General features: G+C 40.9%; 1 protein-coding gene across 2 annotated transcripts in view; it reads right to left on the bottom strand.

The window, feature by feature from the left end:
- Positions 1–17285, bottom strand: part of clstn2a (calsyntenin 2a) — a 195331-nt gene extending 178046 nt beyond the window's left edge. Inside the window, exon 1 of one of the 2 annotated variants that reach the window (XM_028592720.1) lies at positions 17083–17285. In XM_028592720.1, coding sequence (XP_028448521.1) covers positions 17083–17155 — 73 coding nt within the window. In that variant the 5' untranslated portion in view covers positions 17156–17285. The remainder of the gene's footprint in view (positions 1–17082) is intronic. The other variant, XM_028592721.1, reaches the window with a different exon arrangement.
- Between the last annotated feature and the right edge of the window lie 397 nt (positions 17286–17682).

Genomic DNA, 17682 nt, shown 5'->3' with positions numbered 1-17682 from the left:
ATATTTATTTTATTATTTTCGGACACGCTGTTTGATGCTCTCTCTCTCTCTCTCTCTCTCTCTCTCTCTCTCTCTCTCTCTCTCTCTCTCTCTCTCTCTCTCTCTCTCTCTCTCTCTCTCTCTCTCTCTCTCTCTCTCTCTCTCTCTCTCTCTCTCTCTCTCTCTCTCTCTCTCTCTCTCTCTCTCTCTCTCTCTCTCTCTCTCTCTCTCTCTCTCTCTCTCTCTCTCTCTCTCTCTCTCTGAAGCCTGAAAATATTGTAAACAAATTAATAACATAACTAATTCCACTGGTCCGACTGTTGAGCTCTGTTTCAGACGGATAGCTCCAGTTCAGGCTGGTCCTCATCCTCAACACAGGCCTTTTTCAGTCACGGAAAATACTTTTCAACACTTATCTGGATTGTAGCAGCAAACATTCAGTATAAGAGTAAAAAACGACAGAACATTATTTATAATAAGTTTATTTGATTCACAGCTGCTACATATAGTGTTTTGACCTCGACAACCCAACTGCATTTTACCGCAAACTTGCGACTAGTTAACTTTCTAAAGCGGGCGCAATTGCCTTTACCCACTTAGTCATTATATCCACATTAATGATGATTATTTATCAAAAATCTCATTGTGTAAATATTTTGTGAAAGCACCAATAGTCAACACTACAATATCGTTGCGTTATCGAGGTATTTGGTCAAAAATATTGTGATATTTGATTTTTCTCCATATCGCCCAGTCCTGACTTCACGGGTTAGCTTGCCTTTGTTTGACTCTGTGCGCTAGGGATGGGCATTCGATTAAATTCTTAGTCGATCGTCGGGAGAATTAATGATTGACTATCGATTAATCATTAATATTTTTATATTAAAATTCATTATTTATTTAACTTTTTACAAATTAAAAATGCAATTAAAATACAAAAACACAGCTCGTTTTTCCTCGATGCAATCTTAATTACAAGAAGAACAACTTGTGGCAGTTAAACTGGAGGTTATAGATATAGATAATAGATATATGCACTGCGGTGCTCTGAAGCAGCAGAACCTGCAGCTGCGAGTCGGCGTTCTTAAACAGACCATTTTGTTCCAAAATAAATAAAAAGAATCAAATTAAATAATAACTTAACCAAAACCATAATAATACTTAGATCTGATAGGTTTTGTCAAAATGTAACTCAAAACTATCCAAGGCACGGACAAAGCCTAATAAAAAATAACCAGTAGGCTAACTCACATACAACTTCTGCACCAGTCTACTGATTTTTGTTGAGAAAGAGAAGCATGTTGAGATGATGTGGGGTCAGACCCTTGGGTAATTTTCTCTGCTCGCTGTGCATCGCAGCTCCTCCGTGCTAATGCCGAGTTTATGCTAGGTTGAGACAGAGCAGGATGCACCGCGGCCGCCGCCAACATTAACCAGGGTCGGGTGTACTTTGTTTAGTGGTAGGCTACATCATGGGAGTCGTGGCCGTGTTGTACTTATATTCTTAATAATCAATTATCGATCGTCGATTAATCATGCCCATCCCTACTGTGCGCCAACCCAACACGGTGGGGATTTGCATCTCCATTACAACAGGCCTACCCGCTTGAAGAGGTGTCTTTAACTGGAACACGCTCGTCTTGACTCACTGGCGTTTAAAAGCAGCAGACTGATCCATGGCTGCGACTAGTGGTCGAAGGTGCGGTTGTAAAACGGTGGATAAACACATTTCATTTCCTATAAATTCTTTACACTAAACCCCCCCCCCAATCATTTAAATGGCCCAGCGCGTTTAAAGTGGTAGTGGAAATGCATTCAGCATGCATCAGAGCAACATGTTTTGAATCGGCGCGGCCAAAAGTGCCAATGGAAAAACACCACATGAAATGTCCCATTTACAAGAACTGGGAGACACAAAAACACTGTAGGAAACTCTCTCTGTGGGAACTAAGATGCTATAAATAACATCACAGACAACCTAGTTACAGAAATAAAATGAAACTTCATCACTTACATATAACGTAGGCTATTATAGCCTACATTATATGTAACTAGGCCTCAATCATTTTCAAACAGAAAAGGAAAATGCCAAACCCGACTGCGATATTACTGTGAGAACAATTTGTCATACATTCTCCCCTTGAGTCGAGTCATTTGATGCATGTTAAGGATGGGTGTTATTTAAGCAAAATGTAACGTCATATTATTGGCATTCAGGTCCGTACCTCCACATCTTTACTTACGTACCCATGGCGTTGATTTAATGCAGAAGCATAAATTACCCTTTAGTCTCGATCACAGTATAGGGGTGAGAGGGTATTAATTGTGGTTATGTGTAAAACAATTAAGAAGTTAGTAAAAAAGGAAATGAAAGATTTATTTAAGCACAGAAAGCATAGGCAGACAACACAGACATACACACTTACATATCAGTACTTCTGCATAATATAGAGAAACATGCAGTACATATTACACACATAGCTAAATAGCTGTCCAAGAACTCTATGTCAGGATAAAACCAATTGACGTTCTGCTCCGTTTGCCCCCGAGATTGTGCCGACAGCGTGCAACACTGCAGACAGGTAATCATATTCCAGAGGACCTAAGGGCACACAGCAGCACACTAACACGCCAACACTTTTCAGTAATATAGACTGTCAACTAAGTGATTATAGTAGATGATGGCTTTGACAGTACCTGCCCAGTTTAGGCACATGGTTTAATAGATATTGTCAACATCCATAATGTGGTATTTGCATCTCCGTTATCTTTGGTGCTCAATGCTTATTACTGTGATATTTATGCACTGCATCCTCAGAAAATATTCATCAGTCAAAGAGTCCAGTACTGCAACATCTTTAGGTACAGTAACTGGTCTTTAAGGGGCACTCCATTAAGTTCAGTTTACTCGTCACAGGGAGTACAACTCAGCTGTATAATGTCTTCTGTGGCTCTGAAGGGAGCTTTCCAATGTTTGGATGTCAGGGCTTTTTGTCAACAGATCCCATAAAAGCAGCTAAACCAATGATGCATTTCTTAATGCTTTGGCTGTGTGGCTCTCAACTAAAAGCCCATTTGTCATTTCAGAAGACATAAATCTTTAAAGATTGCTCACAAATATAGTTTATGTGTTTAAAAACAGTGAAGCAATTCCCTAAAACAACACAGCACTTCAGTGTTCAAACCTGCAACTTAAATAATCTAACTGAGGGTGCCTGGGTAGCTCAGTTGGTAGCGCGGACGGCCATATATAGAGGGTTTACTCCTCAAAGCAGCGGGCCAGGGTTCAATTCCGACCTGCGGCCCTTTGCTGCATGTCATTCCGTTTGCTTTATATTAAACCACTACTCAATGTAAAACAATTTTAACAAACAAACCCGGAATAGTAAGTGCTTAAAATGTTACACAAAAGCAATAGTAAAATTAGACATACAATGTAGACAAACATAAGGGACAAGTGGTGAGTGCAGGGAATCCCACCCACTTCATCACAGCTAGACAATTGGATGAATTAAAGCATAAACAAGTGGTGGAAGATGGACAGAGCTGGACTTGTTTTTGAGGCAAGCAAGTCCGTAACCTATACAATATTCATGGAGTGACAGCAGTAAGAGAGAGTGACACTGGTTTTAGCTGCAGCGCCAGCAGACACACAGAGGCAATCATTAATCATTTAGACTTCCTAGCACCACACTGTGCATTGGAGACTTAGTGTACAGAAAGTACACATTACATTAAGTGTGTGTGTGTGTGTGTGTCTGTGTAATACAAAAAGCTGGAAGCATACACACAAAACGTTACAAACACTAGGGACTTGTTTACACACACACACACACACACACACACACACACACACACACACACACACACACACACACACACACACACACACACACACACACACACACACACACACACACACACACACACACACACAATTTATGTATACAACTGCTGACATTTGGACAAATAAGCTCAGTGACAGCTGTTTTAGAGGAAGTGAAAGGTGGCTGACTGGGATCAGTAAAGAGAGAAACATAAAAGAGATGTAAATGATCAAGGTTAGAAATGACAGCAAATGCCAAAGATGCCAAGAAGTCAGAGACACGACAAGGGTTAAGACAGAGAATCACAGAAAAAGGCTGAGATGGTGAGGGAAGGGGGTGACAGATGGAGACAGACACTGACATTTGACATTTAAAAAGTCTTTTAATGAGTCACTGAAGCTTCGTGTGACACGACAGACAGGAGTGGGGAGTAAAAATAAGCCTCAACACTGACAAAGGAAGCTAAAACACACCATCAATATGTAAATGTAAAAGCCAGAACATCATGTGGACCTGCAGAACAAATGTCATCCCCCCCCACACACAAACCAGACATTTTAAAGAGTCAAACAGAAAAAGAGAAAGAAAAACATATCCAGAGGGCACAGAAGAGACAATGCAGGCTGATATGACCAACTCAATCCAGGCTGGCAAAGACCGATGCCCAGAAATAGCAGCAGCGCCTGCCTCTGGTGCGCCCAGCCCCGCCTGCTGTGACATTACCTGCCTACCACCACGTAATCATGATGAATCGCTCTGGGGCTTTCCGCCGACCACCGAGCGCCCACACCGCCAATGGCAAACATCACCATACCACGCAGCCTCTCTCCCTTTATCTTCCCTCTTTTTCTGTCATGACGCTCATTTTTTTCCATTATCTCCGCCTTTCTCTAACATCTCGCTTCTCCTCTGTCCTCTGGCTTTCTGTTCCCTCTCCACAATGTGTTCCTTCCGCCTGGCCCCAATTCTCTCTCTCTCTTTTGGATTTTCTGACGCAGCTCTGTCCATCTTTTCTTTCAACTTCAACGGGGGCAGGCGGCAAAGAAGGAAAGCTGGAGGTTCAATTCATCAAAAGGACACTGAAGGTGACTTATGTCTGCAATTATGTCAGTCTTTTGCAATGTGAACTGTATTCTTTCTGCTCTAGCAGCATCTAGCAATAAGATACAACTCAACACTACTTCAGACATCAGTGGTTTGCCAGATAAACTACAGTTCTAAGGCTGGAAAGACATCTATATGAATGTTGCCAAAATTTCATTATGACATTTGTTTTCTACGTCATCTCTCAGCATAAGAAATTTGGATGGTGAGGTCTATACAGGGGTAAATATGATCTATTTGGAGTATTATACTCCCATAGTGTCATAAGTAAGAAGATTGGATGGCATTTTCTGAATTAAATACTAAGCCAAGCCACATTACTCTCAGAAGTTTGTTTCGATATACCACGGGGATCAGGGTGAAAACTTATAACTTTTTACTAAAATCAATATATGACAACAGGGATAAATTACATATTCTTCAATGCTTCAAACTTTTCCAAATCACACTATGGCTGCAAAATTGTCATAATTTCTCGAAGACAGTTGAAATAACGTGGAACTAAAAGAGGAGAAAGTCTTCGGAATATAATGATACTAGTCAGCAGAATGCCTCTAAGAGCTGGTAAAATTCGAGATGGTGAATTTATGTCACGAATTCCCGAGCAATTACCAGCGATTCCCCTTCACTTTGCTCCTCTAGGCTTCTGTCTAAATAAAGAAATGATGCTTGAAAGGCAAACGGCATCTTAAGATGTAAACAGTGTAGCGCTTTAATATTGTATGACATCTCAGCCGGCTTTGTGAGTACCAATGTGAGCAATCTTACAACATCAGTCGTCCAAGTGGGCAGAAAGAGGAAAGTCAGGGGGTTAACAGAAGGAGTTAGCTGGCCACCTTCTCCCTGATTTGTCTCATCCCCAAGCATCTGTCAGATGCTTTGTGGAGTTGCCATCTTGGACCACTCCACTCACAGCTGATCCCTATTACTGGGGAGAGAGGCTGAGAAGCTGCTGAGTGAGTGAGTGAGTGAGTGAGTGAGTGAGTGAGTGAGTGCGTGCCTGTGTGCTTTTGTGCGTGCGTGCGTGTATGAGGGAAGAGGTATGTCAGTGCAAAGGTAGTCTACATCCACGACGTTCCACTTCCGGGATTGCTCCGGTGCCGCTGGAAATTCCGCCGGATGTCCCTTCTTTTTGGCCAAATGTCCGTTACCTTCTGCTTTCTTTGTGTTGGAATTTTAACCTCCGGTGGATTTCTGAGGACAATGGTTAACTACTCCTCAGATCTCTGCAGGGTAAATACAGACAGCTAGCTAGACTATCTGTCCAATCGGAGTTTTCTCTTCTCCAACTAAAACAACTTTTGGACGTACACGTGTTCCACCAAGACAAGTTCCTTCCCGAGGCTATTTTTGCAGAGGCACCGTGGCTTCGTCCGGGGCTTAGCACCGCCCGTGACGATTGTGATTGGTTTAAGGAAATGCCAATAAACCAGAGCACGTTTTTCTCCCATCCCGGATTGCTGTGTGGACTAGCCAGACCCTCTTCCGCAGTGGGTCTGGCAATGCGAGACTAGTGCAAAGGCTATGGGGGAAAGGGCAGCTGCTGGAGGGAAGGTATGAAGGAGGTAGGCAGAGAAATAACACACACTAATGTCCAATAAAAGGCAAACAGCCATTACATCCCTAAGTTGCAAGCCTAAAGCTGCCAGAGCTGCTAAAAAGAGCACTTTCCTTTCTGATGACAACTCAGAACCATTTTCTGGTCAATTACTTTAGATAAAGTATAATGGCTGAGTGGTCACACAGGGAGAGAGGAGAGAGGATTGATGATGTGTTTAAATGCTAATACATCCCAAACCAATACATCAGCAGTGTGATCAGCGCTCTTATTCACTTCCGTAAACTTTCATTCTGGTTATTTATGTCATTTATGAGTATGTACTCCTCCTCCCTGCCAAAACGACTGCCTCTGGGGCTCTGGCTTTCCTTTACAAAAACACTTGGGTTTTCTCGCACTAAAAATCTTTCTCCTGTGACATGTAATGAAGTGTACTCATAGGTTGAAAACCCCACTAACCCAAGCTTTAATGGTGACTGTTGACTGATATTCTACACAATGTAACAGGCTCATAAATGACCAGTTATCGATGTAATGTGCTCCAGCTCGACCCATCGCTTTATAAATGTACAACATATTTCAGTAACAGTCGATGTTGCCAGTGGATCAAATAAATGGAAAAATGAAAGCTGTAAAGTTTTTATTGCCTGTAGAGTTGGATTTACTCATCCAATAATCTGCAAGAACCAAAAAAAATAAAAAAGCACATTTTCAACTATAGTGTTCTGGTGAAAAGTAAATTATTTATTCTCGAGGATATTAGGAGTACGCTGCCAGAGCAAGGAGGCGGACTGTTTCACGTATTTCCTTGTTTTCAACAATCAAAAGTAATTTTTGCACACCAATCCGTTGTGCCAGTATGGTGGCACTGTCTTTTCAACTCCCTACAATACAGTTATTGTCTGCTTGTGAAGAAAATTGACAATAATTACAGAGGAAAAGGGCTGCAGAGATATGGGGGTGAGCAATCCGCTCACAAAGCCTTGGCATTTTAATAGAAGTCTAATAGTTCAGTCGTGGGTAAATTGTGACAGGTAGAGTGAAGAGGACGTTCTTGCTGCTTCTTGCAAGGAATTTTGTTTGGAGGACCGTCACGACTGCCTGCGTCTCATCAGACAGAACACAGCGGTTTACTTTTAGGTTTGACAAAACTATACACAAATGTATTCTGGTGGCCATTTACCTTAACTACTACAAAACACCCTCGACAGAAACCAAAAGCCAAAAAAACTAAAGCAGAAATGTTCCGAAAAAGTAAATATATAGCAAGGCATTAGGGGAGTGTGTGCCTACATACTCTACAATCATCAAACACAGCACACCAACACCTCATACAGGCACCAACAAGTTAAGTCCTCAGAAAGAATCACCTTTGAGCCACGTGAAGCAACATGACTGGGGAGGATAAAGTATCTTTTCATGAACAAACTTTCAAATAAACCAACACACACACCTGCAGTGTCAGCTCTGCTGCCGTTAGTACCCTCACCCTAAACATAACCTAATTCTAACCCTAAAACCAAGTCTTAACCCTCAAACAGCCCTTTAAACTCGTGGGGACCAGCATTTTGGTCCCCACAAGGCTGTGCAGACCCCACAAGTATACTGTAGTCCCCGGTTTTTGGAGCCCACAAATATAGACACACACACACACACACACACACACACACACACACACACACACACACACACACACACACACACACACACACACACACACACACACACACACACACACACACACACACACACACACACACACACACACTTTAAGCAATGTCACACAATTTTTAAGCTACAATTTCCTTTGTCACATACTGCAAACCTCTCTTTACTATCTGCTGGTCCCCTGAACACACTGTTAAAAAAAAAAAAAATTAAAAAACAAACGCGGTCTCTGTAGACCAGGGTCCACTAACTCCAACAAAAACAAAAGTGGCCAACCTGGATCACAAAAACATAACAAACCGTGTTCCAGCGTTCAGCCAATAACCGACAAGAACGATTTGGGGGGGGGGGGGTGGGGGAGAGTGAGGTGTCTATTTGGAGTCTATTACTTCCTAGCTGAAGTAATGGACTCCTTTGACTGGAGCAGTGGAAATACCTGGGGATGATCAACAGAGAGAGTTACATCTGTTGTGCGTCAACAAGAATAACGTCACCCAACATCGCTTAGAGCACCTTTAAGTCTTTCCTTGACACCTTGTAGGAGGAAATATGACATTAGAAAATGCCATTGTCATAGATGAGTGCAAGGATGTATCTGTACATTTAAGCACACAAAGGCCCAGTCGAGCTCTCACTGATAAAAGGGATGTTTGTTTCATTTTCTTCTGTGCGATGACGAACGTCAATCGATTAACAATAATGAGCTTGAAAAACCTGGGTAAGCACCATTATCAGAGTGTGCAAAAACAATGCTGAAATTGCATAAAGATTAATAGGATTTTTTGCTGACAGGGAACAGAGTTGTAATAGCAAAAGCTGTGGACCATGAATAAAATAAACAGAAAATATCATTACACCAGTGTAAGTAAAAATTAAAACTCATCTGTTGTGACATGGACTTGATGGGAAATGCTGCTATGCTGACACAAGAGTAGCGGGTGATAAAGTACTGCTCGTTCCTTCAGGGACAAAGAGAGAAAGAGAGAGGTAGAGGCAGAGAAGGAGAGACAAAGAGAGGCAGAAAGCGGCGAGGTTGTGTATATGTGCTCAGCAGTCGGGTTGAAAGGTCGGATGAGTATACAGGAAGAGCGTGCAGAGCAGAGGGACCAAATGACTCCGAGGGCAACAACAGACTTCACATCAAACTGCAAATGGAAAGAGCCCAAGAAAAAGCTGGACAGCAAATTACAAATCAGGGAAACGTGCTGCAGGTGACTCCCAATCCCACCATTTGTTTCACAGCAATGCAGTGGAAATGGCTTCATAAACCATCAGCTCATCGTTCATGTGGACACACAAAATTATACTTTGAAATGATATTATTACCATAGCCATAACCTGTACATACCTGTAGTAATAGACACTCATATAGACACATATCTATATATCATTTCATACCTTGCACTCAGTATATACTGTAGCATGTTATTTAATCACTGCTTAGAGCACTTCTGGATAGACACTAACTACATTCCGTTGCTGTGTACTCGTGACATGTGCAATGACAAAGTTGAATCTAAATCTAAAAATAAAACTGTTTATAACGCAAATGAGGTCATTAAGTCCCTGGTTTTGATCTGCTTAGTACTATGTAGATAAATAATCATGATTTCAGCAGTCTAATATACACTCGCTGGCCAATTCATTAGGTACACTTGTACAAATCGATTGTGATCCAAGACAACAGCTCTGCCGTAAATTCTGCCTTTACAAAAGATGATAATGTTCAGTTTGGATTGACCCTGTCAGAGAGAGATTAATCAGACTACTGTACATGTTTTTTTTTATTATTAGGGATGCGTATGAGGAAAATATGTGATATGCGACACCGCTGTTGAATATCACGAGAACGATATTACTTGCGATAACTAAACAGATACAAAAGTGAGAAGAAACTCAGTTCTGCTGCTTTCAGTATTCTGCTAAGATACAACAAACTGCTTGTTGAATTTAAAACAAATGAAAAGGAAATCATTTGCAACATTCCTTTAAATCAAACAAACAGAACATTTGAATTGAATTTAAAAAGGCAACACCGAAAAAGAATGACATTTTCTTTTAACAAAAAAAAATTCTCCGAGTGTCTTTTGCGATATGTTGCAGCCCTTCGCGATGGGTTTATTGCACCAGTTGATATAGCAATGACGATAAAAAAAATATATATTGTGCAGCCCTATTTATTATTGTAGTAGAGGTTGTAGTTTGCAGTGGTGTTGAAGTAGACTGCATCATAATGAGGGGTTTCTATATTTTGGCCACCCCATTAGCATACATTAATGATAGAATATTAGAAACACCTTTCAATATAATGCACTCTAGTACATCACCGGCACCCACTACAACCTCAAGAATAAGCAAAAAAGAATAGAATTATTGACATTGTCCACAACAAATGAACATGTATAAGCTTTTCAAAAGTAGAATTCATGGCAGAGCTGCTGTTTTGGATTACATCCCATTGTACAGGTGTACCTAATGAAGTGGCCGGTAGGTGTATGTAGTTTATGAGACATGACAATTGCAGTGTTGCAACTATGTTAATGTCTATTCAGAATTCTCTATCAACAGCGGGAAGTAATAAACTCTAGAAAGTGCCTTTTTATTTAAAAAAGAAGAAGAAAGTGTGTTTTGTCCCTCTAAATGACCCAGCAATTTAGAAAGAACAGATAAATATAAATAAACCAGTTTCTCTTATTCCCACTGGGGAGTTTTAATAAGATAACAAACACACAAAAATATTTCAAAAGATATACTGCACATTTCTCATTCATTTCATAACTTAAAAACTTTTCGCACTCGAGTTTGGATTCATTAAGTATGTCAGACACAGGTTTTTGCGCCTGACAAAATGTATTTGTTTGCTATTCTATCAAGGGGATATTCAAATAAGGAAATTAGGAAAGAATAAAATACAATTTCTAGCCCGGTTGTTTTGACAGGAAGATATATACAAATGTATGTTCTGTTTTCCAACTAATGTGCTTTTAATTTGCCTGTAACACATTTTCATTTATTTTCATGCAACATAACATCACATTATAAATGTCATCTAGGCTCAAGAGGCATGAAGCACCTAATTAGCAGGTATCTCAGGTAGGCATATTGGTACATGACAAGTTGCTAAGATGGATTTTGGAACAATCCATAATACAACACAAAGAGACGATATACAAATGGGATTCACCCACAAAGAGATTTGGATGCAGCGATGTCACCTCAAAACTGTTACACTTCATAACTACATCGCCTAAATGATTAATAAATGCAACAGTAGAAGAAACAGAGGAAGGGATGGAGAACAGATGAGGAAGAGAAGAAAGAGAGAGAGAGAGACACGAAGGGCAATGGCAGAGGTGAGGACATTCAATCCATAGAGAGGTGACGCTCAACACTGGCAGATTTACAAAAGGAAGGAGAAGATGAAAATATGGAATTGATCTGAGAGGAGAAACGGGGATATTTGCACTGACACACACAAATCTAACCCCCCATATCTAATGTGCTGCTGCCAGGAGGGGAGAGGAAAAGACAGACAAAGTCAGTGACAGGTGGGGTGGTAGAGAGAGAGAGTCATATAGGAAGAAACCAGAAGATAGAGAGAAACAGAGATAACACTTCTGACTGATGACTTGTGAAAATTAAAAACCTCACTTCTTGATGACATGCTTTCATTTTCCCTCCCTGCTGCGATTCCCTTCTTCCTGAGCAGCGATTGTAGTTTCAGGTGCATGATTATGTGTGTGCGCACGCATGCGGACGTGATGGAAGGTGTGAGCAAAACCACACACACACCAAGATATTTGTTTGTTGCAATTTGTTTTTCCAGTCAGACACAGAGGTGCTGCCTTGTAGGCAAAGTATTCGAAAACTTAAAAGAATTGCCTTTGGCATGACTTTCCACAGCACCTGTGATGTTACACTGTGTAGTTTCACTTTGTAGCCTACCTGTGGTTGTAAAAAATCTCCAAAATCAAATCTCATGATGGAAAATGGTTCTTTCATGATTGCTACTGGAGGAAATCAGAAGCAAAAAAAAAAAATTCTAAAATAAAGCCATTTCAAAAGCATATAGCGAGGCTTTGGACTGACTATACAAGAAACCCACACAGGACAACTTGAAAGGGAGATGAAGGGGATGACTCAATCAGAGGGTGTGTGTGTGTGTGTGTGTGTGTGTGTGTGTGTGTGTGTGTGTGTGTGTGTGTGTGTGTGTGTGTGTGTGTGTGTGTCTTATATTTGGCTGGAAATAAACACCCAACAATGTTAACACATTTGATTAGGTGTGCCAATACACAGGCTAATAAGTTTGTATTTGAATTATAATTAAAACAGTGCGCAGTGGTGCATGTCTTTATAACTTCAGGCTTTATCATGAGTCACAACAGACCACGGTCTATTGTTTAATAAAGGATTGCTAGGCCTGTGTACATAGAGACCATAGATAACACTTCAATGACACCAGCTCATGGGACACAGCAAAGGCACAGCCAGCTCCTCAGTTCAGTCTGTAAGTTGCTGCTCAACATTGCTCTATTTGGCCAAACTCTGACTGAGGACAAGCCATTTCAAAAAATTGGAAGTTTTACATTTTTATCTGAAGACTAACAATCTCACAAGAAAGATATTCCACAAAACCGCTATTAAAGTTCAGGGGCATTCAACCGCCTCTTTATTTGCTCTTGGATCTGCTCTTGCTGCCAACACCAAAGCTATTTTTCTGGTTTTACGGTTATGTCAGTGAGAGCGAAAAAGCTAACTTCAAAAACACAAGAATCATTGGGCCTCATTTGGGAAAAATGTTATTCGATTTAGCTTGAGAGAAAAAGAGATTTTTAAGAGAAGAAAATATCTCCAATGACCCCACTAATATATATAGTAATAAAAGAAATCAACAGAGACCACTCATTTATCATCAGAATCTATTTGCCATGACTTGTTTCATGATTCTTTGCACAAAACCAAAAGGCTAAGAATATTTGATGAATGAACCCGTTTTGTCATTGAATGAAATAGCACTACCTGGGTCCTGTTCTTCAAACACGGCTGAAGTAATTCATCAGGCTGCTCAGTCAAACGGAGTCAATATAGACAACACGCTCAACAACTGCTCAGTAACAACTGGAGATGACCTTGCATATCCGGCAAAAAAAAAAAAAAAAAAAAAAATAAGTCAGTTGTCGCATGTTCTTTATGAACTTAAGGTTAGGTAATGCTGTTTATTTACCGGTAAGTCTCCCTTGGGCAACACAAAAGTGACGTCACCGGTCACCTATATCGGCCTCAAATAACAAACGTGTCTGAAACAATCTTTATATGAATGACTGGCAGCGAGTGGATTGCCAGACTAAAATAGACCAGGTCTAGCTTGGGCTGATCAGTTGTCACGGCCAAATCATATTCATAATCTAATCTAAAAGTTCTAAAGTGTCCCTGCCTTAATCCATGTAACCAATCTTTTTATGTTGTAAAGTCAAGGTTTAGGAAAGTTGGTATCTAATTATTTATGTCCCATGCTCTGCACTTCTAAGTCTCTTGATGTCTCATACATCTGTGTTCCTAAAGCATATGCAGGAAAATATCTTAATAAATCAATCAAATTATAAATTAAAAAGGTTAATGGTCCCATGGCATGAAAAAATTCACTTTGAGGTTTTTTTTAACCCCAGTGGCTTGAAATGGCGCTAGGTGTAAACCGAGCCCCAGGTATCCTGCTCTGCCTTTGAGAAAATGAAAGCTCAGATGGGCCGATCTGGAATCTTGCTCCTTATGAGGTCATAAGGAGCAAGGTTACCCCCCCCACCCTCCCCTCCTCCACAATAGCATTTAAAGCTACAGACACAGAAATGGCACGTACTAAGGAAAGCTCATTGTGGCACTGGCTCTAGTGGCTGGAATTCTGCACCGAGGCTGAATTTCAGGAAAGAGACTTCAGATACAGTATTAGGGGACCACTAAGGCCTATATAAAAGCATCCACAAAGAAGCATAATGGTGAAATTATTAGAGAATCCACATGTTTCTCCTTTTTTTGCCTATCTCTGCTCTTTCCTCTCCCTCTCCTACTGGTTCTCCTCTCTCTCTCCGTCGCTCTCCTCTGCAGCACCACCTCAGTCACTTACAGACAACCTGCCACCTGCCTGGCAAAATGTGTGTGTGTCTACAAGAAGAAGAAAAAAGAAGTGTTTACTCAGAGTTTTTAGTTTTTACTTTTAAAGTACAGGAGTGTCCAAGTGTGTCAATGTGTATCCGTGCACCAGTGAGCCAACGGGGCAGTGTGTTTGAGGGTGTCTCTCAGAAGTCAGCACTGCATGCAATGTTTATCCACCACACATTTAGCACTGCTGATCAGAAAGCCCCACCGGGGCCATTAGACCAGCTGGTGTGATACTGGCGTACACACAACCCCACACACAAACACCTCTCACACACACACCCACAACAAACACACTCATCACCACACATACATCGTCCTATGGCAGTGGCCCTTCCATTTCACTCCTCTCCTCCACCTTACGCCTCATCAGACATATTATAATTAGCCGTGCTGGGTAATTAACATCCAAATTAGGACATTCATTTGCATATCTGCCCTCATTTGCATATACTTCCAGAAGCACACAGACCCGACGTTCCTCCATGCCAGTACAAAGCACAAGGGGACTCAGTCTTTCTCAACAGAATTGCCTGCCATCACACAACTCATGCACACACTTTTTTTTTTTTTTTTTTTTTACATCGAGCAAACATTTTCTCTCATTTGAGAGGCATTAGAGAACAAAAACTGGAGAGAGTTAAGGAGAGAGAATGTTTGAGGTGGAGGGAGGTTAAGAAAAGGTACAACAGGAGTAAAAGAAAGAGAAAATCTGGACAGGCTAGCAAAGGGAGAGAATACGAATGTGACCAAGGAGGGTGTCGGTAATAGAGGTACCTGGGATGGAGTGAGAATGTGACACGCTCCAGATGAGAGACTGCCTCGCCATCTATACAACTCACTTAAGCCCATAAAACTTTGGAATTGAATCCAGGGAGGTGGACAGAGAAAGAGAAGCAGCTCTGGAAATCGGAATGGAGGTTGGAAAAAGAAGTGAGAAGGAGGATGACGAAACATCTCTCTCATTTGCCCTTTGAATGGCATCAGCTCAACAGAGCAAAGCAACAAACAGTGAGAGTCGAAGCAAGAGAGAGAGAGAGAGAGAGAGAGAGAGAGAGAGAAATGGGGAGAAAAACACAAGTGAGAAACCAGAGGAAAGAGAGAACAGAAAGGGCATGAATAACAGTAAAGAGGAATAGAGCGACAGGATGGACAGAGCAGCTCCCGACAGACATTGTTTCACCAGTCACTGCACAGAAGAGGAAAACCTGAGTTATGCTTCTTGCGTTCCACATCGCTTTCGCGATTTATGTTACGCCGAGGATAATGTAGCTAGACGGCTCTTGTTGAAAAGACACCCATAAATCTGACCTTGTTTTCAATTTTTTTTTTTCCCCTCCCTTTCTCATTCCCTCAGTCCATGTTCTCTGGCATTCATCTCTATTTCCTGACTTCTTATGTAAAAGGTATTCAGCAGCAAGCCTTTGTCTCATGTATATACTGTATTCTGCTGCGCTGGTGAAACAAACACACACACACACACACACACACACACACACACACACACACACACACACACACACACACACACCTTAATCTATTCCTTTTCTAATGTTCTTAACAATACAAAGGCTTATCAAATCTTGGGAAATTACAATGATTTATTTGCCGAGTAAAATCCAATTCAGCCATTTAATAAAATGTTTGGTAACATGCTATTTGGCCTCCAGAACAGATTGCACAGCCAATGTCAACTGTGTATGTCAACCAAAGCGGAGTGAGTTAACACATGACATTCACCTTTGAAAATTGAATGAGTCATAGAAAAAGGGATCTTTTTTTTTTTTAAACTTAATCTAAACCTAGTTAGCCACAGAAATATGAAGAGTATCAAAGCGTGAGGATGTGACCGAATACAACGCCCTGGCTGCTCTGCCCTCCCGGAGGACTAATCGATTATCATATTTAGAAATCATCCTCTGATCACTGGCAAACCAGCCAATCATGACCGCCAACATAACCGCTAATATTTTTGGTGCCTTCTAGACATTAATGCTATGCGAAGAAGAGTTATCCAGCAACCTTTAAGGGTGACAAAAATACTTATGAGCTCAAATGTGAAATCCTATAGTATGTTAAACAAGGGAAATTGTGGTAAGTTAGCCTATGTCTATCAGCAGAGCTAAAACAATTAGGCTAGTCAAAATTTGATGAATTAGCCTAATAGTTTAAGTCAAGCTAAAATACCAACCATGCCCTAGTTAAAGTTTCTCGTTTAAGAGTATTTGCGGTTTTTTGTTGACTTATGTAATGTTTAAATATAGCCTAAATTTAGGACCAAACAAGGCGTTACCTTGGGTTTTAGGAAATTGTACTGGGTGATTTTCACTATTTTCTCTCAGTCTATATTTATAAAACGATTAATCAGTTAAAATAATATTTAGCTGCTGCAGAACTAACTGCTAATATATCTGGTATTTGCCAATATTTCTTCCTTCATCCCCCTGCTCCCAATATATCACAGACTAGGCTACCTAACGATACAACAAAGCTGCAACTTCCCACTCAAAAAAAACTGAACACCTGTCCCGCTAATTGCCCCGTCCGCCATTACGTGAAAGGTAACTAGTGAATAATTCTCAAGAAAGAAAAAAAATTAGGCTACCGGTCTATTCGGCAGAACTTAACTAGAGACAGGCTAAAACAAATATCTAAACGGCGACGAAGTTGTTGGACGGGCGGTTGGTGCTCTCTACTTGCTAACTTATGCAACTCACACGCGAAAAAGCAGTCAAACATTTCAAAGCCAATTATTATTATTTTTTTCTTTCATCTTTTTCTTTTTCATGTTCCTACCTTTTCCGCCGAGAGCGCAGGAGTGGACCCAAATGAGGCAAAACAGCAAAAAAGGGACCCCGAGTATCTGCATGGCTGTCGAGCAGTGTGGCTGACGTCTCCCCGTCCTCTCCTAAACAGAAATCCTGGATCACCTCCCAAGCGCGAGGATGTTTTCAACTGGTCGGTAGCGCCAGTGATAACTGAAACGTAGAGAGACCTTCACTGGCTACTGCGAGCAAAGAGAGAGACAAATACTGACGCTGAATAGCGTCAATAAAACAAAGTTTCCGGTTTTTCGTTTTCAAAATAAAACACAATCGACTGTTAATGTTGAATCATGTCAAATAAGGGTATCAAAACAAGGCTGCATTTACACAGGGTGAAAACGAAATTAATTTCTAAAATGCATTTGTTTACACTTTAATGATTACGGGTGCACCGTAAAAGATGTTCCCCAAGCATGACAAATTGTACACATTTATTTTGAAGAATAAAAGCATCCTTTTCGGGCAAAAGTTGGCTTTATTTGGCAAACTTGACAAAGCTGTTATGTGAGAGAATAAGCAAGTGATAGAGATGAGGGAATATAGGGAGGGGATCTTTCTGAGATGTGTGTGT

This window comes from Perca flavescens, chromosome 12 (genome assembly GCF_004354835.1).
Source record: "Perca flavescens isolate YP-PL-M2 chromosome 12, PFLA_1.0, whole genome shotgun sequence".
Taxonomy (NCBI): Eukaryota; Metazoa; Chordata; class Actinopteri; order Perciformes; family Percidae; genus Perca; species Perca flavescens.
Note: the sequence above shows the minus strand (reverse complement) of the source record. Positions and strands in the feature narration are given on the sequence as shown.